General features: G+C 32.5%; 2 protein-coding genes across 4 annotated transcripts; one reads left to right on the forward strand and one right to left on the reverse strand.

Moving 5' to 3' along the window:
- Positions 1-425: 425 nt before the first annotated feature.
- On the reverse strand, positions 426-7,238 carry LOC105124491 (protein SCAI homolog). Of its 2 annotated transcripts, XM_011024526.1 has the most exons (9): positions 6,432-7,238; positions 4,275-4,481; positions 3,886-4,158; positions 3,318-3,384; positions 3,039-3,230; positions 2,811-2,902; positions 1,629-1,811; positions 1,406-1,542; positions 426-1,148 (listed from the first exon to the last, which is right to left on the reverse strand). In XM_011024526.1, exons 1-9 carry the CDS (start codon positions 6,939-6,941, stop codon positions 965-967), a joined length of 1,845 nt encoding a protein of 614 aa, XP_011022828.1. In that variant the 5' UTR covers positions 6,942-7,238; the 3' UTR covers positions 426-964. The 2 variants fall into 2 exon arrangements, with proteins under 2 accessions (XP_011022828.1, XP_011022829.1); XM_011024527.1 differs by lacking the exon at positions 4,275-4,481.
- A 12,185-nt stretch (positions 7,239-19,423) lies between these two features.
- LOC105124493 (LMBR1-like membrane protein) lies at positions 19,424-27,275 on the forward strand. Of its 2 annotated transcripts, XM_011024528.1 has the most exons (14): positions 19,424-19,824; positions 20,028-20,104; positions 20,395-20,553; positions 20,906-21,119; positions 22,115-22,201; positions 22,293-22,432; positions 23,119-23,199; positions 23,304-23,368; positions 23,703-23,878; positions 24,009-24,139; positions 24,255-24,339; positions 25,382-25,595; positions 26,057-26,157; positions 26,408-27,275. In XM_011024528.1, exons 1-14 carry the CDS (start codon positions 19,657-19,659, stop codon positions 26,915-26,917), a joined length of 2,208 nt encoding a protein of 735 aa, XP_011022830.1. In that variant the 5' UTR covers positions 19,424-19,656; the 3' UTR covers positions 26,918-27,275. The 2 variants fall into 2 exon arrangements, with proteins under 2 accessions (XP_011022830.1, XP_011022831.1); XM_011024529.1 differs by lacking the exon at positions 19,424-19,824 and having other exon boundaries at positions 20,022-20,104; positions 20,417-20,553.
- The last annotated feature ends 642 nt before the right edge of the window (positions 27,276-27,917 follow it).

Raw genomic sequence — 27,917 nt, forward strand, 5'->3', positions numbered from 1 at the left:
TAATCCACCTATCCAAATCCTCTTCTCAACGTATTTTTTTTCATAGGAATCACAGGATAATTATTAGTGATAAAAATAAATTAGAAAAAAATTATAAAAAAGAAGTAAAAATATATAGAGAAAAGAGAAATTTAAAGTTTGTTTAAGAGTATAGTTGTAATTGTTTTTTAAAGTATTTTTTATTAAGAAATGTATTAAAATAATATTTTTTATTTTTAAAAATTATTTTTAATATAAATACATTAAAAAAATATTAATTTAAAATAAAAAAATTAAATTATTTTTAAAACATAAAAATAACAAGGTTTATTGGTCACTGCTAGGACAACTAGAAGGCCTACCCCCTGGACCCGTATCAGGACAATCAGGATTGTTTAGGCCTCACCCAAACATCTTTTTTATTTTCATATATATATATATTCAACTCAAATTTGTAAATTGTACAGCTGAAAGGATCCAGAAATTTCAATTTCAGGACCCATTTACATATATGCCTCTCCCACAGCTTCAACAATAATGCATGAATCCATTGCCACTATAACTTTTCTTTCTTAAAAAAAGAAATGAAAACATATATCCCATTTGACTAACCTGATTTTCTTTTACAAAGGTACAAAACTTTAGCACTAGCTTGAAAACAACTCTAAAGGTGTAAAACCAATTAGATTATACACTGATAACACCTAGACAACCAAGCAGCTATATTCATACAAAACTGCAAATCATCAAGTACCACCTAGAACAGCAAACCACAACATGCTGACCAAAGAATTAACAAGTTCGCACGTCAGCAGAAGCAACCATGCTCAGCCAATAACTCTTCTTGACCACCAGCTTAAGCTGTATCACCAAATTATAATACTCCTCCTTTGAAGTGCCCTTAAACCAACCGAAGAGTTATTTACCACATAAAGTTAATGGAACTCGAGAGCCAGAAACCTGCATTTTTATAGTTTTATCTTCCTTATGTGTCATCAAATTGAAAACAATCTGCAACCTTCAGGTGATTTGCAAGCCGAAATACAGCTGACTGCACAACTTCAGATCTCGCGGAGACAGAATTGGGAAGATGGGGCAGGCAAATGGGTAGATATTGCTCATCTTCAAGAGGGCAGAAGAAAGAGAGCACAGATCTGCAGAATATGAATCTGAAGACACATTCCGTTAAAATATGTTGGTAGATTAGCTAAAATCCAACATTATCCAGACTAAAAACAATTACTAACAAGTTTTAACGTTTCATAGAAAGGAACATTGAAAAAAGGGGGGGTGCTGCATCTTCATTGAAAGCCTATTATTGTAAGATAGCATTTCAGCCACAAGTGAAGACCAACAGATAGTGTAAAGAATATTGAATAATTTCCCAGTTTACTAATAATTTGCTTCTATTGAGAGGTAAATATACCTAAGAATAAGCCTCCTTAGAAATGGATCGGATAAAACTTGTGCCCAAACCAGATCCAGGCCTTTTGATGTACAAAGAATAACCTCCCATTCAGAGAATGCAATGGAGAGTATCTCCTCAGCATCATTGTAAAAATCCTAAAAGCAGTCCCGTTAGCCATCGGAAAGCGAATAGGAATGAGAAAATTATCATAAAAATTTAAGAACTTAGGCCAACAACTTACCATATCAGAATCAGCAGAAGTGAGGCCAACCATCTGGCAGAATGCCGGCAGAGGAGCAGTCAAGAAAAAAGTAAACTGACTTCCACAATGTGATGTATCAACAGCAGATAGGTTCTTGAATGCAGGTTTCAAAGGTGAAAGAAGCAAGGCAGCTGGCTCTCCCCTTTCTGCACCATGCAGGACCTGAGAAAATGATCCACAATTCTCAATCATGCAACTTGACAGATAAAAAGCAGAACTCTAAAATGTAGGACTGAATAGAAGAGAATCCTAGGTATGATGCACCCCTCAGATAACTGCAAAGAAGTTTTGAATATTTGCCTCATAAATCCCTTCGCAAATATGCTGGCAAGACAATTTGATCTCGGAAGAAGGGAGTCAGATCTAAATACATGTAACAAGGCGAGGCTTTAGGCACCCAGCTGCTTCCTCCCCAATCCATTAAAGATTAATGAAATAATGAATCCCATCAAACTCGCTAGCAAAGGAGGTCAGCAATTAAATCAGCTCTAGAATATTGTTTACGGGATTAAAATTCAGTCAGGTGGACGTGTAGTATGCGTCAGTTGAACATATCACCTCAGCTTTTGCATCTACTATGTGCACCAGTCAAACACACCGGGTGTGGATTAGAAGTAACAAAATTTACTGCATAGGTTTTGTAGATCAATTACTCTGGTTCACCTTAAAAAGAGTTTCTTATATAGAAATGTGTGGCAATTTTCAAGTAAATCATACCAATAGGTAGTATTGTCTATGCAGATAGCTCTTCAAATAGGATATTGATCTACTTTAAGATTCTAGTGCAATTAAAATCCAACAGTTTGTTTGACAATAGCTAGTGCAATGTTTCCCTGCCTCTGTACGTAAACAGCAAGTTATTCCAATGCATGCACTGATGCACTATTTGATGAAGAACGATCCTCTGCAATGTATCCTCCTTTTTAAAAAAAAAAAAACAATCTACGACTTATTGTCTCTTCCCCAAAAACACACACAAATCAATGGACAAGCATATGCAATCCATCATGTTCAATAATATTTGTAGACATGAAAATCTACCATGTTAAATTTAAATGCAACCTCACTCACAAGCCAGAAAAAATCAATTCTAAAAACTGAAGAATGGTACGATAAGTCCAAATTCTATGACAAGTCATACACAGGTTATGACAAACCTGCCTTGAATGCATGGCTGCTGTCACTATCAATAATCAAGAAAAGAGGTCTTCGAGTAAAAGGAATTATATCGCCAGGGTAAAGGGCATTTGACCCTGAAAATCCAAAAGCATTACACCTTAGAGTGGAACAGCAATATAGGAAGGTCGTAAATGTAATTTGGAATAGCTGTGAATAATTACACTGGGAATAACAAACTGAGGCTAAACACTAGGAAGAGCAGCAACCTACCACCATATCCCCGGGGACCTAACCAGAGATAATTGTCGTAGTAGTCACTTGACTCTCTCTTGCCGTTACAATGAGATTCAGGTGCAGAGCTTTTATCTTCGCCATATACTCCAGAGACAACCTTGTCTTTGGAAGATTTCCTTGATCCCCCAGAGCTTCCTGCCTGAGAAAGATTACTATGAGCAGCGTTCCCTGAACAATTGATTCATTAAGACAATTAGCCTAGGATGATGAGATACAATTAGTTGAATTTTACTGGCATTATGGAGGATCATCAACCTGAGGCTGATAGATATATTAGCATAATGGTCTCTGGAGGGAGCTCTTCACAAATTGTTGCCATAACCTGTGCACGATAGTCAAACTGAAATCAGCCTTCTATCCTTAGGAAGGAAATGAAAAATAAAAATGCCCTTAAGAAATGTGAAATGATCACAAACTTATCTATGAGCCCTAGCCACTGCTTTCCATTGGGAAAACTATTTCATAAGTAGACTTGTACCATGGTTTTCAACAAGTAAACTACATGTTTTTGTACAAGATTTTGCTAAATTGAGCTGCGTTCTACCACTAACATAACTGTTCTTTACATGAAAAATATAACCACCCTATACCAAGTTAACTTGCAGAAAAAAGTTATGCCACAACATACATTGACTATACCTGCGCTCCACACTAGGGAAGGAAACACAAATTTTTCTATAAATAAATGTAAAGATTCAAATTAGGCCTGATTTCCAGGAAATCCTGATAATGCGTCACTCTGAAAGCAGAGCAGCCTAACTGTGAATACAAACAGAGATGTGTAACATAAATAAAATCAACATGTAAGAGTTTCAGAACTAACTGCTAGCAAACGGGTCACCGACGGACGATAAAGAACAGCTTTCCTGGGATTTGGTGGTAAAGTTGGATCAGTCAAATCTGCAGCCAAGTTTATATCTATCAATCCAGAAACAGCTCCAGAATGATCAATTACAGTGCCATTTTCATTCGATTCCACTGGATGCTTTTGGTAAACTGATTCAACAGGACGCCTTTGGTAGAAAGATCCACTAGGTTCCCATTCTAAACATTGCATCATCCTGTAAGTGTCTAAAGTAAGTTCTGCAAATTTAACCTGAAAATGACAAACAAGGTTGGTTATAAAAAAAATGTCTTATTGGGAAAATTCTCAGTTCAAGCTCCATGCAACCTTATCAATAAACAGTCTTACAAACATTAAAAAACATTTACTTCTTTTCTATGATAACTTGTCAAGAGCGCATCTCTAAATTTTACAATCTTCCTCGCATGGAAACGAGCCAAGTAAGGACGAGAAGCTGGATGGGAATCAAACAGAGCACAGTACCGCAAAGGCCTGACATTTGTGAAGACAGTACCAACTTCCATAAAGCGGAAAATTTCTTGCACCACTAGCTTCCATTCTTTGAAGTTTGTTTCCTGAGAACAAATAATCCATTTGTTTTTATTCATGCAAGTATCAACAGAAAGTTAAATGCAGTATTTGAACTTCTGAATGGTATAGAAAAGTTTTAGTTTTTTCTAATTAATTTGGAAATATTTAAGAAATGCCCCCGAGCCCATGTCTCATATAGACACGCATAAAGGTCAAACTTAGAGTGTGTAAATTATTCATTCTACCATATAATAAGCATGACCTGGAATTGCATCCATTGCCTCACCCATCATAGCCTCGCTAATTCTAATGCTTAACTTCCATTCTTGGCAATGATCCATCAATTGTCACATTGGAAAAACCAAGGCAACCAGGCCAACTAAACCAACTTCCAATGATTATGTGCATTGTCGGGTCTCTTGGCCATATGGACAAGATGCTCCAAGATGGTCAATAGGAGAAGGAAAAAATAAAGGATGCCAATATGCACCCACTTCACCCTTTTAATCTGGACAAATCAAGTTCATGGTTATAAAGACAACTTAAATGATTATTTTTGTCTTTTATTTTAAGAGTTAATTTTTTGAATGATCCATGCACCCCACCACATTTCAGCTTTGGCCTTCAGGTGTCTAAGTCTTTCAATGTAAGAACTCGCTGCTTCAGGAGAAAACTTTTGAACCAATTATACATCACGAAGACCATCATCAGTACTGCCACAATTTATAATGGAATAGAGACTGATTTCTTTCTGTTCATTTCTCTCATTTTCCCCCTTTCCAGCCTTTCTTTAGAACTGGAAGCCACTCATCTGAGTCAAGCAGTAGTCAGCCAGGCAACTCGGCTGAAGTTACCACCACTTGACTAAATAGTTCTGCAAATGCCTTACCCCTACATTCAGAAAGACGTATTTTCACTCCTGCCACTACCTTCACCAATTCTCATAACAGTAAAATAATTCAGCAACCTCAAACTAAAGTTGAAAGGCCATGCTTCCTTTCCATCAAAAAGGGTATTTTGTTCTATAAAAAAAGATAGCTACAGCAACTGAGCTTACAATAACATGTAAGGCTTATAGATTCCACATACCAGCTGCAATTAGAAAAAAAATTATACACCTATAATCACATAAAACCAGATGCCATATCCAGTTGGCAGGTCCCACGATAATAACTTTACTAGATCTAAACCATGAAAAGCTCCGGTAGCAGTGTGTCAACTTTAATTAAAAAAATTGTTTAAAGTAGTTGAGCATGGAAATCTTTGAAAATTCATACACAAAATCCTCTAGGTCTGCCCTTTATCTCCTGGGCCCAAAAAGAACTGAGCCTCTCTAGGATTGCTACTGCTTTATCTGCAGCAGAATTTAAAATAAATCTCTGTTCCAAGGTCTTTATTTCCATAAATGGAAATAGAAACCCAATTCCAGTGTTTTGCAACAACTTCTCTGCACTAAGATTGAAACCCATCTCCAGAGAAACAAAGCATCAAATAACTTCAGAAATTTTAAATTCCTTTTCCTTAAGAGCCAAACATAAGCTTAATTTTCAATCTGTCACCCCAAAAAATAAAAATTCTTAGACTTTCACCCAAAAAAACCCTAAAATTCAGCTCCAATTTTCACAAATTCGACAAACTGACTTCTAGTTAACCCAAAAAATTGCCTTTCAACATCAAACAAGTTCTTGAAAATCACCGTCAGCATCTCCTATTCCACAAATTCCTTCCTTACCAAGCTCGATTAATAAATCCCCCCCAGCAAAAAAAAAAAAAAAACACTTGAATCAAAAAATTCGAAGTCAATACCTTACTATCAAAAAGAAAACGATAATCCACCAAAAAAAAAGAACCAAAAAAAATCCAAAAAAAGAGACTATATCTCCACCCAAAATTCTCCCCAATAATCAACAAAGCCTACACATTTTCTCCTTCAAAAACCAAAAAAACACAAACAAATTAAAACAAAGCAAAAATGAAATAAAAAGGCAACTTACACGAAAATTCGTCATGCTATCATCAACAAGACCTTTAAACCTCTCAGCGAGCAATCTCACCATATCAACCTTGTTGAAAATCAGAGCAACAAGCAAAAACCGAGCATAAAATCTCAACTCCTTAAACCTAACACCAACATCAACCTTCGGTTTACCACTTCCGCGGGCATCAAAATACTTCCGCTCCAAAATCGCCTCATAAAACACATACGCTTCCACTAAAAACCTAGCTTCACTACTCCTCATATACTGATTAAAATACAACTGCCCGATCCGACTCGCGATCTCTCCAATTTCCCATCGGTTCCAACCGCAGTCAACTAGCTTTGACCGGTTCTCCTGCTGGTACTTCCATAACCTCATATACGCCTTGAATACTTTCTGGAAATAGTGGTTCTGCTGTGCGCGTCCGTACAATGGTAGGTCACGGACTCGGCCAAATTTCCGGTCTGCGCTTTCTACCATGGCGTGGAAGGTTTGTGAGACGACGTCTTTTTCTTTCTTCGCCATTGAAAAACCGGAGTGGATAAAAAAGACGTCGTTGTAATTCACCGACGGTTGCCAGTACCGCTGGTTCTCATGAGGAAATGTAGAGAGAATGGGATAGAATTTCTCTTTAGCTGATGAGTTGTGTCGCTTTTATATTTATTTAAAAAGAAAATTAGACTGATTAATTTTTGTTTTTTTAATTAAAAAAAAAATGAAGCGAGTTTCAGTGAAGAAACGATGGCTGCGTGGAGAGAGAACGAGGTGGGGCGTGGTTTTTGAGCTGGGAGTGACAGGAACTGATACCGGTATTTGTTAAAAGGAGAGAGAGAGGGAGAGAGAGATTGAGGTGATGATGTCACATTGTCAATAGTTTTTTTGTGTGGTAGTAATCAATTATCATTCCCGTACTATTTTATTCCTCTTATAGTGGTCATTGGATAATAAATTATGCAATTGTGCCCTGCAATTTTCTTATTCTTTTTGGATAATAAATTAGGCTGCCTGGTCTGTTTTTATGTTGTAAAAATATTTTTTAAAAATTAATTTTTTTGTTTTAAAATAATATTTTTTAGTGTTTTTAGATAATTTTGATGTGCTGATTTTAAAAATAATTTTTATAAAATAAAAATATATTATTTTGATATATTTTTAAATAAAAATACTTTAAAAAGCAATGATAATAAGAATACAAATGTGGTTTGGATTTGAGTTTTCACAGCCATTTAAAGAATATCCACTGTTTGATGTACAATGCCATTTAAAGTAGAGAATTTTCAAGGCTAAGGAAGGGCACAAAATTGGAAACTCAAGGACTTCATTGGCTATTTCTGTAGTAAACAGTTTAATTATTGTGATTGTCTTTCTTCTTCTTTTTTTTTATTGCTTTATTCTTAATACAGTTTAATTATTGTGATTGTCTTTCTTTTTTTTTTAATTGCTTTATTCTCTATCTCTTGTATTGTCTTAATAATTTCATGATTTGCCTGATTTCATGGAATTATTTCTGGTTTTTACGAAATTCCCTTCGTTGCAATAAAAAAAAAAAAAATATTATTCTGTTCTCATCTGTCAATTCAATTAGATGGTTAGGTTTGCACGGATAGCACCTGGGAGAGAAGTGATTTTTAATTTCGAAACGTGTTTTAACTTGCTAAGCACTTTTAATAATTAACAAGAAATGAAATTAGTATTTTTCTATTAAATACCATATAAGTCTATTAGCAAGGATTATTAGAAGGAAAACGGTTAATTAAAAATGTATTGTTCCTTTTTAATTATTGGAATTCAAGTTTACAGCTCAATTAATATTTATTATTTGCATCCCCAAATCGATCTGCAACTAAAATTGGAGCAGTTATCATGTCATGGATCGGATGAACTTTGTCTTAATATAATCTTTTTCCTGTAATAAATGTGTGTAGAATTGGTCTTCTAGAGTGTTTATTTTAGAGGTGTAATTAAAATTATTATTTTTATTTTTTATATCATTATATTAAAATAATTTAAAAATACTAAAAATATTGGATTAAAATAAAAAAATTAAATACATTTAAAATGTTTTAAAAATACTTTCAAAATACAAAAACAATTAATACCCATAAATAAATAGTTAGGTTAGCAGGTGAACAGAATCTACCATACAAATAGCATTAACTTGTGTATGGGTTAAAGGTTGAAAACAATCAACCTAATTCTTTTATGGTTTGATCCCAACAAAGGTTGACAAGTGAATTTGACTACGAGCATACCCAAGGGAATCCAACGCAATAAAAGCTTTAAAAGAAATATCATCTCAAATTCAACAGATGTGGGACCCGGATTTGAACTGTATTTTTTTAAAATTTAAATTTTTATTTAAGTTTATTTTCTATACTTGTATTAAAATTAATTCTTTTAAAAAAATTAATATATTTTTAAATAAAAAACACTTTTAAAATCAACCACTATAATAACCCCCAACAACACCTAATCGAAGTTAATAAAGGTTGGTGATTCAATTAATTTTCATGACAGTAGATGCAGATTCGTCGCCAGTGCTTTACGCTGTGATTTGTTCGATACTTTACATAAAGGATTTGATCGAGGGTCGGCTGATAATGGCTGGCAAATCCTAGAAGGATCGAGTTGGGCGTGCATGGGATGTTTGTCAAAGGCTTTTTCCTTTTTCTTTTTCTTTTTTTATCGAAAGGTGTATTTATTTTCATTTTTTCTTCCATTTAGCCTTTAAAATGTTCTTTTATATACATATTTATCCGGTCATATTAGCTTTTAATTAGAAATCGGGAGATCATCATAGATAGGAATTAGCATATGACATACTCCCTAGATGAGTTAGCATTTTTATAGTCTTATAACATCTAGATAAGAGTTCCAGCAGCTAGGGACATGAAAAACATGGCATTTTGAGCCTGAAAACTAGGAATATTCAGAAAAACGTAGCATGTGGTCGACACTCTGAGACCAGTTCACGTCAAGGAGCATAACCGATGTGATATTGCATCTGGCAAGAGCTAGCTCGTAGCTATGATATATATATATATATATATATATATATATATGGGATGTTGTGAACACATGGCTGTGGTTCTGTTTAACCTAGAAGGAATGTTTATAAAGGTGACAAAAATATATTTTCTATGAATCTAATACCTGGAAAAGGCATCACAGGAGTCATGATCCAAAGAGTTTCCCACCCAATGAGACATTATTTATTAATATCATGATATATATGAACTGGCATATTAGCTTGGACATGCTTGCTATTTTATTTTATTTTTTGTGATTTATTGAAAGGTACAATACTGGGTCATGGACCACGATTATAAAATCCAAGGATCCCTTCGGGGATATCCATGGCCTCCTCTATATCAAGCCATGCCATCTCTTCACCACCACCCCCACAAAAGAAAGATTCCTTGAGCTCTCTTGTTCGTGTTATCCATGGCCTCTAATCACTTGTGCTTTAGCTGTATGACGAGATGCGAGATGCATACGTATAGCTCTCGATTTTTCTTGATTTCTCTCGCTGGAGATTATATTAATATATGATTTGTTCAAGGTGAATGATCATAAGCATAATGATTTTCAATCTTTCTTTCTTTTTTTCTTTTATTTTTGTTTATTTTTCTTGTTTTAAATCTTTAATTGCTAGTTTACCTATACAGATATATTTCAGTGCTGTCTTGAGGTTGCTTTTAATTAGTCATTGATATTTGATAAATGACTTTATATATGTTTGGAAGTATGGTTATAGTTATATTTTAAAATATTTTTTATTGAAAAATATATTAAAATAATATATTTTTTATTTTAAAAAATTATTTTTAACATCAATAAAAACACAAAAAAATCAAAATACAAAAACAAATTATTAGAGATGTTTATTCAAAGTATACTTGTGGTTGCTTTTGAAAATAATTTTCATTTAAAAATATATCAAAATAATATTTTTTTATTTTTAAAAAATTATTTTTAAAATTAGCTCTTCAAAATGATTTAAAAACTCCAAATTATTTTTAAAATTAGCTCTTCAAAATTATTTAAAAACTCCAAAAAAATATTAATTTTAAAAAATAAAATAAAAATTAATTTTTTAAAAAATATTTTTAAAACATAAAAATAAACAAAAATTACTCTAATGCAACTACAAAACGAGCCTTTGCTTCTTTATAGGAAGACGCTAATTAGTAATCTTTTTTACGAGGAGGCCCGAGAAAGAAAAACAAGTCCCAATCCAATTTCAAAAGCTGTAATTATCAATAATAATAAAATAATAAAGGAATCAACGACCTTACAAAAAAAGAATTGCAACAACATTATCTTCTTCCAAAAAAGGAAGTCAAGAATTATTATGAAATCCAATAATTTTAGACAGCCCCGCAGTCTGTAATGCGGTCTTAATTATTGTAAATTGATTTAGAAAAAAAGAAAGAAGTCAGTGGAATTAATATTAATTTTTGGGTCTCGATTAATTTAATTGTCTTGTTATGATCAATCATTCAATCCCGGGTCATGTCGGTTGTGATTTGATCTCTTGGGCCGACAGAAGCTTAATATGTGACGTTTAATAAGTAAATAAATAAATATAACAGGATTAAACTTGTACATAGTCTTTTATTAAAAATAAAGAAGCTTGCACATATTCTAATTAATGACCTCAACATGTTTATACATAGATTAAGCTACATCAATCAATTAATTAAATTATTTTGATACAAATGAACCAGGTTTATGATATGATTTTGAGGGTAAAATCATATTTAAAAACTGTGCAGAGGAATACTGTTGGTGAATCCAGTGTTCTTGCAGACAATCCATGATGTTTTTATCTAGAATTATAACTATTTGATGTCTTAAGATGTATTTAGTTATAGATTAGGTTTTTTATAAAAAAATATTTTTTACTTAAAAATATTATAAAATTATTTTTTTTATATTTTTTTACCTTAACCCATCAAATGAAATTATTACAAAAATTAAGAACTACCAACTTAAAAGTTTTTTTTTTTAAGTAAAATATATATTTAAAAAATAAATAAAAACTAGGACGTTCTCGAACACCCAATAAGCAGTAATGGTTGACCTTTAAAAAAGGCGAAGGAAGCCTAAAAATCTAAGAGTATGACTGATATGACATGTCGCTTTGCTAAAGCCAAACACTCACACTGTTTGTCTGCACGAAAAAATTAGTACTTTTTATCCCATCACAGTCAGCGGAAAATGAATCGCTTTGATGTCACAATTTTCTTGATTTATATATTATTGAGCTGCAGCAGGTAAAGACCTAATTATCTTATTGTGGCTGTCTGTTTTTTTAAATATAATTAAGGTGGATGTATTGATCAACTTGTAATATTTTAATTAATTTTATAAATTAATAATTATATAAGTAACTAATAACTTTTAAAAAATAAATATAGAATCTGACATCACACCCCTTAAAATTATTACTATTCTTTTTTGTACTTAGAAGAGATTTGCCAGAAATAATCTTTGAGCTATTATGTGATGGATAGATATTAATTACTTTTATCATCTTGCGGTCTTACAAAGATCTTAAAAAATAATTTTTTTATCACCGAACAATTTATAGTTTGTGACTACTAATTTATGGAAAGAAAATCCCACTCACAATTCTCAAAGTGTATATCATGGTTAGTGGGGTTTGTTGATTTTGAAAAACCTTCGAAAAAACCATAATTATGAAGAAAAACTCACCAATTTTGTTGAACTAGAGAGTTGATTTAAATATTTTGATCTAGCTAACTAGGAGGTAAACAAATAAACGAAATGAATTCAAGATATTCCTAATTAAACAATTGTAGAGTGAATAAATAAATAAAACATATAAATCAAAAGGTTAATTTGGACATGATTAGAAAATCAAATTATTTAAAAAGCTTGGAAATGGGTCTTTCATGTCAATTTTAATCCTCAAAATATCATCCGGCTCCATGATTATCTCTTGAATTGTATATTTTTAAATAAGTTTTTTAAATCAAGTTTATGAATCTTAATCAAATATTAAAATTAAAAATCATAATATGTAATTTGAAGGGTAGCTTAATTAATTAAATTTTAAATTTTTTTTAATAGTCATGAGTTTGAATTCTTTCAAAAAAAATTCAAAATTACTTAAAATTTATATAATTATTAATTTTAAGATCCGTAATATTAATTAATATACAAGTAAAATAACTCAAATATCCATATTCCTAATAATCAAAATAATATATGAATAGGCTTGAGCTTAACAATTTTAGATACACAGTTAAGACATGCTTTTTTTAAGCACCAAGATAACCAGCTTGTAATGCAACTTCTTCTATTAATTAAAAATAATTCTCCACAAATCAAATGTATGGATATTTAATATTGGGGTTGCGTTAAAAGAGAAGAAGTAAGAACAATTCTCCTTGTACCATTATTTCCCACGAGTTTTTTTTTTTTTAGAATGATTGATTGTCATATCTACAAGTCCAATAAAATCATTGATATGAAATACACAATCTTTCTAATAGGTTGTCAAAACCTACACGGGTAGAAAATGTTTTTTTTTTTTTTTTTTGCGAGAAAGAGGATCATGATTTCCCATATTTTAATTCAACCCACTTTCGTACATTATACGTATAATTAATAAAAGAAACAAATAATTTCTCTTTACAAGTTACAATTAAATGCCACGTCTTTGTCTTTTAAATTATTTTCATGAGGACCCCTAGCCATGACCACGTGTATCAAAATAATAGAGCATGATGAATTATTGTCGGAGGGAGTGGTTGGATGCTAATTGTCTGAATTCCTTCGATTTCTTGCATGGAAATGCCTCGCAATTTATTTGTAATCTTATGCATAAAGTAAAAGACGTCCCATCTCTAGTCTCGAGTCTCCATTGCATTTGCCTTCTGCAAATTTCAATGGAAGTCATTTTCTTTTGCTTTATTAGGTAGAAGATTTCCCGACTCACCGATGCTGTTTCCCTGAGCTTGGGCATGTTCTGTCATGAAGACAAGCTGTGCTTTGGATTTCAGCGGATAGATCTTGAACACTCCCATCTGCGCAATTTCCTTTGTTTGTCTAATTGCATACACTCCCACCAACTAAGATTATGAGTTTTTTTTTTTTAAAAAAAAGATAATATACAGACAATATGTCATCGTAATGTTTTTTTCACGTCAACATATATCTTAAGATATCTTTTTCATCATATTAATCAATGGTAAAACTTGAACTTTAGACCTAAGTTGACTGGGCTGGAATTAGCTAATTTAATTTAATTTAACTAATGTTGATGTGCTTATGTTATTTCAGCCACATGTCTAGTATATATATATATATATATTATCATATGTTTTATTATTGTGTAATTAAATGAAAAATGATTTTTAATATAAAAAATCTATTAAGTCTAATAACGTGTATAATTTATATTACAAGTTTATTTAGTTAGCACAAATTTATTTGGTTAACTTAAGTTCATTTATATTTTTTCTTTTAATTAAATGCTATTTTTTGTCATTTTCTTCTTAAACATTAAGTTAATTAGAGATTTAATTTTTTATAAAATTATTTTTACTATTTTTGCATATTAATCCAGTTTAATATGATATAATTCTATCTTCATATTAAATAAAAAAATTATTTAATACATAATTAAAATCTATATTTTATAAATATCTTATCAATACCAAAATATTTCTTTATTGTTCTTACTCATAATGCAGCTGGGGAAAATATGGTATTTTAAGGAGTGTTTGGTAATGCAGTGTATATTTTTTTTTTAATTTTTAATTTTTTTGTTTAAAATAAATTTATTTTTTTAGATTGTTTTAATATATTGATATTAAAAATAATTTTTTTAATATATTTTTAACAGAAAATTCCATACCAACCCTAATTTATCAATTTATAGGTTAGGTGAGTGTCGGATCTAGCCTTACCTTTACTTCTTATTGATTCTAGAAGTCAACCTTTTTTAAATTCAACGGCAATTCATGTCCGGGACAACACAAAAAAAGAGAGAAAATAACTTTTCAAATATAAGAATCGAATCTTGTACACCTGAAGCACGTAGAAATGATAAGTTAAATTACATGTCACAGCAACCTTAACATCAAAACCAAAAAGTAAAATAAAATAGCAACCTATTTATTATCACAAAAAGAAAAAAAAAGTAATAAAATTAATTTGAGAAAATAACTGGGATCGACTAGCAATTCAATACGAATGTCCCAAGAATAAACACCACAAATGCTTGACTCATATTTGCAGGAGTTCTGAACCAGGTCTGAAATTTCTGAGCTCGGGATTGATTTATCTTGAAAGTCATGGAACTTCAAAGATCATTCTTTTTTTAGATTTTTTTAATATAATAATGTTAAAAAATAATAAAAACAATAATATTTTAATTTATTTTCAAGAAAAAAAATCTTAAAAAGTAACTTTTATCACCATTTTAAACACATTGAAGAGCTATTGATGCCCACTTCAGTAAAGAATAAACTGTCTATAAAATTCGTGGAAATTTATTTCTCAACTGGGAGTAGACTCCTATTTCAATATCTTTTTCCCTCTATACCATGCAGATTTTAGTATATGATCATGAACTATGCATGGTAGGATATCAAGGCATGTATTCTTGTCTTTCCTCTAAAGGCTTCATCATGGGTTAAAAAAAGAGTCCAACTTACGGGTAAAAAAAGTATTCAAAATGTTTGAGTTCCATAAAGTAACGAGGCCTATATATATTTGAGTAATTGAGATGAGACTTCTTCTATTTAGAATTTGTTTTTGCTAGACAGTTCAATTTATTTTTTTAATTAAAATTTAAATATTTTTTATATTTTCAAGTTATTTTGATGACATTTATTTATTTATTTTAAAATATTTTAAAAAAATCTAGAATCTGTTTGAAAATCGGTTCAACCTGCATTTAAAAAAAAATAAATTTTTTTAAGTTAATATTTTTTAGTATTTTTAAATCATTTTAATGCATTAATATAAAAATTGATTTTTAAAAAGTTAAAAAAATATTTTTGTAATGCATTTCTAAAAAAAAATTACTTTGAATCGCAACCACGGCTATAATCCTAAACCGGCGCTTAATTTTTTTATTTTTTTATTTTAAATTAATATTTTTTTATGTTTTTTATCATTTTATAATATTGATATTAAAAATAATTTTTAAAAAATAAAAAATATTATTTTAATATATTTTTAAATAAAAAATATTTTTTTATAAAAAAACACCTTTTTATTTCCTTACGTAATGATAACCTGTTCTTGTAATGGGTAGATTCAAAACCATTAAATGAAGTCACAGCCACGTGTGGTGGTGATCACTACCAAATGAAGATTTTCATGAGGCAATCGAGTAAAAGCAAGTAGCATTGGGAAAAGAGGATAAAAGCTAAAATGGCCCTCAACTTCACGAAAGGAGCCCCGGTGGACAGCCACCAAAGGAAGTGCATTCATAAAGCTTTCTACCTGAGCATGTCTTGAGAATCTTCTAAAGTATTCCCATTAATTCAAGGGTCAAAAGTGGGAGGCGGAGGTGATCCGAAGGTAGAGAAGAAAAGGGGTGTGCGTAATGATGAAGAGAGGGAAGGAAGCTTCAAATTTTGACAGTTTCTTGTCTGTATGATAGTGCTTTCAAAGCTTCAAGGTCGTGTGGATCCCTAGTGGCCCAATCAATCCCTCCCTGCGCACTCAAAATAGTATTCGAAATAGGACACTGACATGGATTTAAGGTTAGGTGGATGGAACTTAGAATTTGGAATTTGTAGAGGTAAGGAAAAGAAGAAAAATGTCTCTGGGCGACTGAACTGTCAGAGAACATGAAACCACACAAGTGGGGTTCAGGCGCATTGAGCATCCTTCATAATTGGCTAAGATAGGCCATCTGTGTGTAAGCAATATTCCTATTCTATGCTATCTTCTACCTTTTAAGGGAACTGAAGGGCCTAAGCTGATCGCTTGTTTCAGGATGTCACTGGGCAGCTCTTTTTCTGTGCGTAGAGCTTTGTTTTTTCCCCCAAGCTTGGGCCACTTTTTATACCATAAAAACATATGGTTAGTGTGAATCTTGTCGATCAAACATAGAATAAACCTTGCTTGAATCTTACCTGAGTCCGAAGATCTCAATTTCGTGTCACGGAGAAGATTAGAATTTTGGATGCAAAAGATTATTTCTCTGTTTTGTTTTCAACAAAATTGCTGTTGATTTATTCACTTGAAAGCACTACTTTTTATTATTATAGATTTGAAGGCTCGAAATTTAAAGAATCGAAATCATCCATTTATTGTTATGAAGCTTAAAAGCCCAGAAAGAAACCCAATAAGGGATCCCAATTATAAGTTTATTGGGCTTCAAACATCCATAGCCCGAGTGAATCTCATCGTAGATCTCTTGGTCCGAAAAAGACAAATTCGATAGTAATAGTTTGTTTGTTTTTTAGCCCAAAAACTGGAGATTCAGCAATTTGTTGCGGAGCCTAAAAATTCAAGGGAGCAGGCAGGGACAAAGGCCATATCATCTAATGACTGGACTGGCCAGCACCCGTAGCCCGGTGAAACCCCATCCCTCATAATGACTGGACTGGCCAGCACCCTTAGCCCGGTGAAACCCCATCCCTCAATTCAGAAGAAAAAAACGATAAAACAAAAACAGAGACAGAAGAAAAAAAATAATCTGAGTTGTTTTTTAGGATGTTTTTTTAAATATAAATGCATTAAAATAATATAAAAAAATTAAAAAAAATATCTGAGTTGTTTTTTAGGATGTTTTTTTTTTAAATATAAATGCATCAAAATAATCTAAAAATATTAAAAAATTTATTTTAAAAAAGAATTATTAATTTTTAAAAAAGTATAAATTTTTAAAAATACTATTAAACTACAATGCTAAATACAGAATTCATAGTTTAAATTCAGTCTCAAAAATCTATCGGCTATTAAAAAGACTTATTATTTGAATCAATTTATATCAATATCTATTAAATTCATGTTAAGTTGTTATCCTAATTAAAAAAATTGGTAGAGAAAATAAGTAGTATAGCATGTCAACCTCCAGTTCTCCATTAACTAAACAAATCTGCAAATTAATCTTCATTTTCCCATTATAAGAGAGAGAGAGAGAAACAAATGTTATTGAAGATGACATTAACTGGAGTAGGTATGGCCTGGTTCAGTATTTATTCATTTATTGTGCTCATCCTCATCAACATCATAGACCTTTTTTTTTTGTTTTCCTTTAATAGAAAATAATATTTTTTAGTTACTTTTTATATACCACCACGTGGTGAATCTTGAATCCAGTTTCAAATATTATTAAACTAATATGAGAAGTGTATTTTTAACATCATTTACAAAAATAATTGTGTTAATTAAAGTATAAACTGTTTTGAGAATCTCTATTATCATCATCAAATAAAAATATAAAATCTTTGAGTAGCAAAACTAGATCTTGAAAATTATTGATGCGAGAATGTTTTTAGAAAAAAATTTATTTGTTTTTTTCTTAATTTAGTTTAGAAAATTAAATATCATGTTTAATAATTTTATTTTCTCTAGTTGGTTTATAATTTTTATAATTTTTTTTTTATTTTTAAGTCTTCTAATTTGTTTATGTTGGTTTATTTAAGGAGTTTTAAATTTCTTAGAGAGATAAACTACTTAAAAAACTACTAAGTAATAAAATTATGTATTAGAATTTCATGTGATGATATTTTTTGGCTTCGGTTTTTTTTTTTTATTTGTATTCTTGCTTATATCAGTTGATACCATAGTTCAATAATCTCAAATTATTTATTTGTAGTGTCTGCTAAATAATTATAGTTAAAAAAATCATAAAATATAATATGTTCAAGCAAGATGGGATGAGAAAGTTGCTCCCATGAGGTAAATGTTAAAAAAACAGTGATAGAAGACATCTAAAAATAAATTACATAATTAGAAAGAAATATTCAAGAATTATTGATAAAAAACACGTAGAGATAAGTTGCATTAATAAACCATTAATTGGTATCGGTTAAGAGCCCTGAGAACATAAAAAGAATGATCACGAATTCATAATTAATTTTAAAAATTCATTTTAGAGATATTCATAAAAATAACTTTTTAATTGGGATGAATATCATGTTGAAACAACAAGTTTTAATAATTCTAATTTTTTTATGGACTGGAATCAACCATCACAAAAATAAATAAAAATAATGTTAAACAAAAAAATCATTACGTAGAATTCTTGATTTGTGATATTTATTATATTCAAGTTTAATTAAATGTGGTTTTATAGGTAATTATCTATGAAACATATTATGAAGAATATGCCTGGATTCATGGGTAAAAGTTAAAGTTTTTATATTTCATATAAAAGCTGTGAAGTAGTTTTCAAAACTTCCAGGGATGCTAAGATTGATTTGAAGCAGGTTTTCAAAATAATACGTTTCAATTAAAAAAAAATAAAAATTATTTTTTTCGTTTGTGATATGACAATATTAATAATTTAAAGTTGGCTTAATAAGCTAACAACCTAAGTTTTCAATCAAATTAGATTTCGAAGCAGGTCCAACAGCTTCAAACAAAACAACTGTGTCAACATTTCTCAATCAAGTATCAAAACAAATAATTTTGTCAATTAAATCCCAAATGCCCCTTCACATTTCTCAATCTGTCCTTTTATCCATCGCTATTAATTCTTCCAAAACTCGTCTTTTTATATAACAAAACATGAAAATGACGAAAAACATTGACAATTCACCCAATTAAAAAATGTCTAAGACGTTGGGACCCAATTGATAAAATAGTTTGTAAACTCAATTGAGAATGAGTCAAACTTTTTATTTTTTCCAGTTTTAATTTTTTTTTTATGTGTCTTTGAATTTTTTTACATATTAATATTAAAACTAATAAAAAATTATTATTTTAATATATTTTTAAATAAAAAACAATTAAAAAAATAACTTTTAACGTAATTGAGGTATTTCCAAAAAAGAAGCTAGTCTGGTCTGCACAGCGCGCAACGTAAGACCAAAACGCAGAATAAGAGAGAGGGAACCTGAAGCGAATGATGGCTGAGGAAAAATAAAAAAGAAAAAGGAAAGCGGAAAACTAACAGAAACAGAAGCAGAATTATATTTTGGAGCGATCGGGATCCGTTTTACCGGGTCCATCATCTCTTCTATTCTCTTCTCTCTCAAAGAAAGACAAATCGCTTGAGAAAGAAAAAGAAAGAGAGATGTGGGTGTTTTATTTGATCTCGTTACCTCTAACCCTAGGCATGGTGATTTTAACAGCCAGATACTTCGCTGGACCCGAGGTTCCTCGTTATGTCTTCTTCACCGTTGGATACACCTGGTTTTGTTCTCTCGCCATCATCATCCTCGTCCCTGCCGATATCTACACGGTGGTTTAATTGCACGATTACATCTTATTTTCCGTTTTATTGAATTTGATTTTTCTCTGCCAATTAATTTCATAAATAGAGGAGAAATCTAGACAGAGGAACATTAGATTATAATAGTCGTAGTTATAGACAGGTATTGAATTTTGTTGCAGTTATTTTGAGATTGATTCTTCCTCCTTGTTTTTATATTATGTTATCTACAGACTAAATTTGATCTTGATCGCGGAGGCATTTCTTTCTACTGGATTTGGTCGTATTGGAGTACATTTTTACTTACCTGGTAAGTCGCTGTGTTTTAATGCCCCGAATTGTTGGCATAATTTCAGATTATTTGTGACCTTTTATATAAATTATCAGTTGATGTCCTTTTGGTTAGTATTTTGTATACAAACGCATAGACAACCTGTTTGATGTTCATTTGACTCGTGCGCAAATGGGAAGCTGTAATAGTCGAATGTGTGTTTTGAACTCTTACTTCATTTGGTTTTAAAGATACTTGTACATGTTGTTTCTTCCTAGTTTGTAGATGCTCGATTCCTCATGGATTTAAATTATGTTATCTCTAAGCAGGGCTGTGGTGCCCCTTATTCAGGGTTTTGAAGATGCAGGAGACTTCACTGTTGTAGAAAGATTAAAGACTAGTGTACGCGCGAACTTAGTCTTCTATTTAATTGTGGGAGCCATTGGCCTCTTTGGAATTATACTTCTCATCATCATGCACAAGATAAGGTTCCTTTCTTTCCCTCTTAAAGGTTACTTTCTTTGAAGTGCATTATAGTTCTTTCCTTTATATTCACAGAGTTTGCTTTCACAGATTTTTTTTAGTTCTGTTTTCTAACCTTGTTCATTCATTTCATCACTTCAGAAGCCCTTCTTTTATTTGTAAAATCTTTTGCTTTGCCTGCTATCATATTTTACATCTTGAGATAATTTTTTATCAGCCAGTCATGTTGGATGCGGTATAGTGGTGGATTCTTGTAAATTCATGAACAAAAATATGAATATGTGGATGCTTTTGTTTCTTGTTGGCTTTTTAAGAAAATCTCTCACTCATTTCGTGATTTGCCATCTTCATTGACAGGATCGGAAATGTGCTTGCTTTTGCCATGGCTTGCTCAAATACTTTTGGACTTGTTACCGGTGCATTTCTTCTTGGTTTTGGTTTGAGTGAAATTCCCAAGGGCCTATGGAGAAATTCAGATTGGTCCACCCGCCAAAAAGTACTTTCTCATAAAATTGCCAAAATGGCTGTGAGACTTGACGATGCTCATCAAGATCTCTCAAATGCTATTGTAGTAAGTATTTTTGTGTTTCTCATTTCAGATTGGTGTGAAAAGTTATACAAAAAGTAGAGTTTTCAATCTTACTGCTCTCTGCTATTTGTTAAGTTTGTATTTTTACTAGTTTTCACCACAGGCTGGTCCTTGTCCATGTCTCATATAAAGGTTTTATATTTTATTTCCTCATCCATGCTTAAGTAAATTTTCTCTATCCATATCCTTGGTTCCATCGAAGTTGGTCTAATTCAGAAACTGTGGGACAAACACATTGATCCTTTTTTGTATTTAGGAAATTTAATTAGACATGCTGGATTAATAGTAAGCAGTGTATGGTGCTCTCTTTGTCCTGCCAAATGAACATCTAGTCCTTCTGTCACCTGTGTTATTACATTTTCTTTTTCTGTTCAGTAGGATTTTCATGTCATAAATATATTATGTGATGTACCTGTGCGCGCGCATGCAAGGTTTTCATTTCTAGATCACCAATACTCCAGAGCCTGTTACATATGTATTGTATTGGCTGCTATAGAATGTATCTTTAGCTTACCAATACTTAACAGTCTTTTATAGTGTTATCAGACAGGCAACTACAATCATGGTTAGCTATGATTGTATGTGCTCACTCACCAGAGCCTGCTTCTAAAGCATCATGGCTAGGATGCTATTGGAAACCCTAGATAGATAGTAAGTGCTGGATGCTATGTGGTTCATTGCAGGGTTTCCAAACACAGAATTATCCATGGCTGCTTTGATATCAGGATCCTTTTAGTGGGCAGTAAATACCTCACAGTTTGAACATCTATTTTTTTTATTAAGTAAATTATCGAGTAATTGTACCTGTCAGTAGTTTGTTCATTCTTTTTATTTTTTTAGGGGACGAGGCATTGTTAGATATGCATTTTGGTCTGCATTTTTAGAAATCTTTTAGTTTCTTATTACCAAGCATGGCTGTGTCTCACCTGATTTCTTAGTGGTATTTTGTTTATTATTGATGATGGTTTACTTAATAGGTTGCTCAAGCAACATCCAATCAGATGTCCAAGCGTGACCCTTTGAGACCCTACATGGATGTTATTGATAATATGCTAGCACAAATGGTATTTCTTCTTCCTATTTCTTTTGTTCTCTTTCTAGACTTCGCTTGTTCCATAAAGTGCTCCTTATAACAGCATTTTTTCAATTTTTCAGTTTAAGCAAGACCCATCCTTTAAACCACAAGGCGGTCGGTTGGGAGAAAATGATATGGACTATGACACAGATGAGAAATCAATGGCAACACTCAGACGTCATCTTCGAGGAGCTCGGGAAGAGTATTATCGTTGCAGAAGGTGAACTGAATGCTAAAATTTAATATTTGATATGTGTTCATCTGTAGAGGATATGCTCATACTTCTCAAAGTTGTTCTTATTAAGTTTGTTTTTGCTTGACATGTATATGCACCTTTTACTCTCTGTATGGGAGCAGTATCATTTATAAATTCATATTTTCATCACCTGTATACCTCCTTTGCAAGAACTGCCATGCTACTTCTATAAGGGGATGCCCTAAGCTGTTCACAGAGGGTTATTTTTCTTTACTGCATAGATGAGATTATGAACTCTTTCAGAAAATTTTCTACTTTTCATTTGGTGGGGTTGGGTGGTCCTTTATTGGCAGAAGGCAGTATCATTACCTTTAATTTTATAGAAGAGATCAAGAAAGAGTACAAAAATTCTTGGAGTCACCAAGCTGCAAGGCAATTGAATTAATGGAGAATGTCGCTTTATATGAGCTGGAGAAGGTAACTGAACATGCTAGGAGGGAGAAGGATAGTGTGACAAATGTGCTCTCCTCCTGCTACTCAACTGGTTGATGATATTTTGTCATGCTGTTTATGCATCTGTGGTCACATGATGCTTTTAGCATCTTTGGGATTTGCTATTTAGATACCTGTCCTCATTCTTTAACAAAATAGTTTGCGTGAATACTTTTATTTTCTTGCTACTTAAATATAATTTTCTCTCTTTTTTGCAGTGAGTATATGACCTATGTCATGGAAGCGCTTGAACTGGAAGACACTGTTAAAAACTATGAGCGCGGCAGTTCAACTGGATGGTTTGTCCTAATTATGTTTCCTTATTCCCATTTTCCCGTCTCTTTCTTTGAATGTCCCCAAGTTGGATGCTCTGGACTTGAGAGTTTGTATGCTGTCATGCTAGGCAATATATTTCAAGCTTCAAGCCTGCTCGGACTGGGAAGTTGGGTGCTTTCTTTGATACAATGGGTAATTGCCAGATATAATAACCCATGTCTTTCCTTTAAGTTTCAAAGTATCATGATGAGGGTTCCCTCTTGGTTTGTCATAAGTCTGGGTTCTTTTTATATTAGTTTCATAGATGGCCTTGCTATCAAGTTCCTGATGTGAAATCCATAGATAATAACATGGTTTTGCAGTGATTGTATTCTCCAGCATAATCTTTTCTGCTTTATTTGAGGGGCTTATGAGTACATATGCTATGTGTATACACAGGCACTGCACACACATGCATGCGTATATGTATAGGTGTTCTGTTGTTTTGACAAGCCTTGAGGCTGAAACCTTAGAAAAAATCATGCAGAATTTTTGTGGCGATGCATCTTAAGAAAACAACTTAAAAAGGTGTTGGCAGTCATACTGGGGACCATGTCAGCTGCAATTCTTTTTGCAGAGGCAACTCTACTAATTGGTGGAGTTGATCTCTCTCTTTTTTCAATCCTTATAAACTCTGTAGGAAAACAAGAGTTATCGATGCAGGTATTTTCTTTTCTTTTGTCAACAATTCTTACATGGCTTTATGTGGTTTATGTGATTTGTGCTAATAGTAATGAAGTACACAGGTCTTACTTTCAATTTGCTCCACTCTTCTATTGTTAATGTATTCCAGGTTTTGGCTTTTGTACCTTTGATGTATATGTGCATCTGCACATACTACTCCTTGTTCAAAATCGGAATGTTAATGTTTTACTCTTTAACACCTAGGCAGACAAGTTCAGTCAGCTTGCTTATGATATGTTCGTAAGTTTTTCCACTCAGAGTTACACTGTCATAATTTCCCCTTCCCCTGCTCCCTTTTTTGGCCCCTCCTTTCTATTGGGAAAATTGGTTTATCTTGTTGTATCATCTGTGCTAGGATGGTTGCTCGATACGCTCCTCCAATTTCTTACAACTTTCTCAACCTCATCAATCTTGATTCTAAGGAAACTATATTTGAAAAGGTAACTTTCCTTCTATTTTCTCTATTTATATTTAGTCCCAGCTGTAAGAGCAAATAGAATAAAGTGATATTTAAGGTCTTGCTGTCTCATCTGTTGCCAAGATTAGCATTTGAGGTATAGAAAATATTAGATTTCCCAGTCTTTTCCCAGTTACTGAACTTTTATGAATGTTCTGATTGAAGCTTAACCTTTTGATTTACTTTGTTTTTCTACCGGGCCTCTTTTCACAGTTTTGCTCAGAAAAACTGGACTAGTTGAGTATGTGAGAATTATTTAATGGTAAATTCCATCGTATGCTCAGTGTGATGTTCCTGTTCTGGGGTTGGATTTTAAGTGGGTTCTCTTTTGTTCTTTGTTTTCCGTATTATTAAGGGAGCTGATCAAAAGCTCCGAGATTGATCTCCATTCTTGTTTCTTCATGCCCTATTTCATGGCAGGGATTTTAACTTTCCATGAACCTCCCATTTATCACTTAATGATGGAACTTTGCTTATCTCTATGTTTGAGGATCAATGAATCTGTGAAAAATCGAACCCCTGGGAACTTCACCAACCCAGCAACTGTGGATGCTCTCAAGTAGTACTTGTCTGTATATCTTTTCATATAACATTTGGGAAGGACTAAAAAAGGAAATGCCCTTTAGGGAATGGGTTCACTACTTATATTTTTCTTTCTGAAGAAATTATCTGTTATGGCTGCTCTATCCTTGTAAGAATCCTTGGATGATCTGAGTTTTAAATATTTAATTTTTACCCCCTAAGTTTCAAATGTGTCTGTCAAATTAGTGTTCCAGTTTTTGAGCTGGGCTTCAATTGGCAGCTCTTTTGTTTTATTTAAGAGAAAAGAGTGTGTTAACAAATGATATATGTCCCTGTCTCTATATGAATAAGAGAGTTTCTACTTGTAATTTTATTTTTCATTTCCTAGGTCAGTTGATTAACAAACTGTTATAACCATAGAATTTCTATAAGATAATTTTTATCCTTTACCTACATGAAAATTGACTGTTTTACTTTGGCCCCTGTTGATTCTCTGGTTGCAGCGAATGGGGAAAATCGACAAAGCCGTCCCATTCTTTGGAAATGATTTTAACAGAATCTATCCGCTTATTATGGTTATATACACCCTGTTGGTTGCAAGCAATTTCTTTGATCGAGTAATTGGTTTCTTTGGAAGCTTGAAGAGATTTCGGTTTCAAACCGAGGCGGATGATACTGATGGATTTGATCCTTCAGGATTAATTATCCTACAAAAAGGTAATTGCACTTGGAGACTGTTTGATATTGTGATAGGTTCTGCTTTTTTCCCAATAGTAAGGGAAAAACTGTTTGGTTAGTCAAATAATTTCAGCCTTTTGTACTTGTCCCACACATAATTGTGTTTCAAATCTCGGTTTTGTAGAAGCTAAAATAACTTGTTTTTCATTAACGGAGACCTATTTTTTATTTATTTTGCATGCAAAAATCTATCTCAAAGCAGTTTTAACCAAACACATGTTTTTTACTTTACTTTTTTAAAACCACAACTAAAAGTGTTTTTCTTAAACTATTTTTTTTAACACCATAATCACAAAAGCTACCACAATGCTAAGCACACACAATCTCTTTGTCAATGGTTTGCACTTACAATAGTACATTCTTGAAACTTAAGAATTTCAATCATTCCCTGATAGTTGATAAGCTCTCTCCTTCACCCTCTTATATATTTTTTTTTCTAGAACGATCATGGTTGGAACAAGGACTAAAAGTTGGCGAGCATGTTGTGCCACTGGCAAGAAACTTTAACGGTGTGGATGTGGAGTCTGGAAGCAATAGTACCGTATGTACTCCTGTTAAGCAATGAAATCAATCTATTTTTTATGCTATTCTTATACATGTGCACATCTGCATTTATTTGCATCACTTGTAATATGTCCGGATTAGATCCTCTAGAATGACAGATTTGCAACTAACGTGGAGGTTCATTTATGTGATACAATCATAAAAGCATCATTATTGTATTTCCCAGTCATCTTAGAATGATAGCTGGATTTTTTATGTTCCTTCTAACTCATAAGCAAAATGCTCAGGAAAGGACTGCTGTTGAAATGAAGGCAGCAAGCAGTTTAGGCATTGAGGACAGAAAGGGAAGCCAATCCAAATCCTTGAAAGAAGAAAGTCAGAGATATGGCACAAGCAGAGAAGCTGTCAGTAACAAGTATGCTGCCTTTAGAGAACAGAACAGACAAGCCAATATGAGGCTGGTGGAGAAGAACGTTGCCTCTACAAAGGTGTCATTGCTTGATGATGAGGATTCTCACTCCAAAAATACAACAGCTGGACCACCAGCGGGTTTGGCCTCAAAATGGGAATCAATGAAGAATGGTTTTCAGAGTTTTAAAGCAAACATCGGAGCCAAAAAATTTCTTCCTCTACGCCAAACTCAGGAACCACAACTTGTCTCTCGCAATTCATCATCTCAATCCCTTGATGAGATATTCCAGAGACTGAAACGACCATCTGCAGACCGGGGAAGTCTCAGTGATGATGATGAAGACGGGCATGGGACCGAGATCAAGATTTCAGGTCCTACCAGATAATGTTAGCCTTGGCCATGACACTATGAAATTTATATGCCTGTTGTAGACTGGAATATAAGGTGTACAGATAAAGGGCGATACCCAGCTCATATTAAATATCTTGATTGAATCCTGGGGGGCTACATACGCATAATACGATAGCAAAAGTAGGATTATGTTTATGAACACTACTGACCTTGTGTAGGCAAAATTTTGTCTTGTGAATTGTACCATTAAAACGGATTTCGTCACAAGCTCCCCTTGCTGGGTAGTGTACACGCTAATAACATCCGAACAGAAATTTCTTGATGTTCTTATAGCTGAAAGTGAAAGGCTACATACGGGCACGTTCCCCTTGGCCCGTTGTTTTGGAATTCAAGCAACGTTGAAGATTGATGAAAGGTATGCCTCGTTGCCGAGAATGTTGATTAAAGTTTGCTTGTTGACTTTATGCTTTATACTGAGCGATCTTCAGGACAGGCGAAGAAAGCTACTCTGTTACCCTTTTTAACTCTTACCACTATTTTACCTAATCTCTCCGAATGCTATGAACTGCGGGAGGATGGCCATGATAATTGATTGAAAGAAGAAAAAAGGTTTTACTTTCGCCGTCTAAAACTAAATTAAGTCTGAACTTGGTTGGGTAGTTAGTATGTTATTCATAGCTAATCTGGCACTTTCACAAGAAACTTCTTGCTTCTTCTCTTAGAATTGCTTGATGATAATGACTTGGGAAGCGTATCCAGTTACCATCCAAGCTAACCAAAGTGTCCATGTGGAATTGTGGTCCAGAACCGTCCAAAACGGAGGTTGATTAAAGTAAATTATTTTATTTTAATATTCTTGAATTGATTTGATTTGTTGGTGTTAAAAATAAATTTTAACAAGTAATAATAAAATATTATTTAATGTATTTTTAAATGAAAAATATTTTGAAAAACAATAGTTATTATAATCATGTAATAATCTCTCTATCTTCAACTTGAAGATGTAATTGTTAATATGTGATAAAAGCATTGAA

Source organism: Populus euphratica, unplaced genomic scaffold (assembly GCF_000495115.2).
Source record: "Populus euphratica unplaced genomic scaffold, PopEup_1.0 scaffold35.1, whole genome shotgun sequence".
NCBI classification, from domain to species: Eukaryota; Viridiplantae; Streptophyta; class Magnoliopsida; order Malpighiales; family Salicaceae; genus Populus; species Populus euphratica.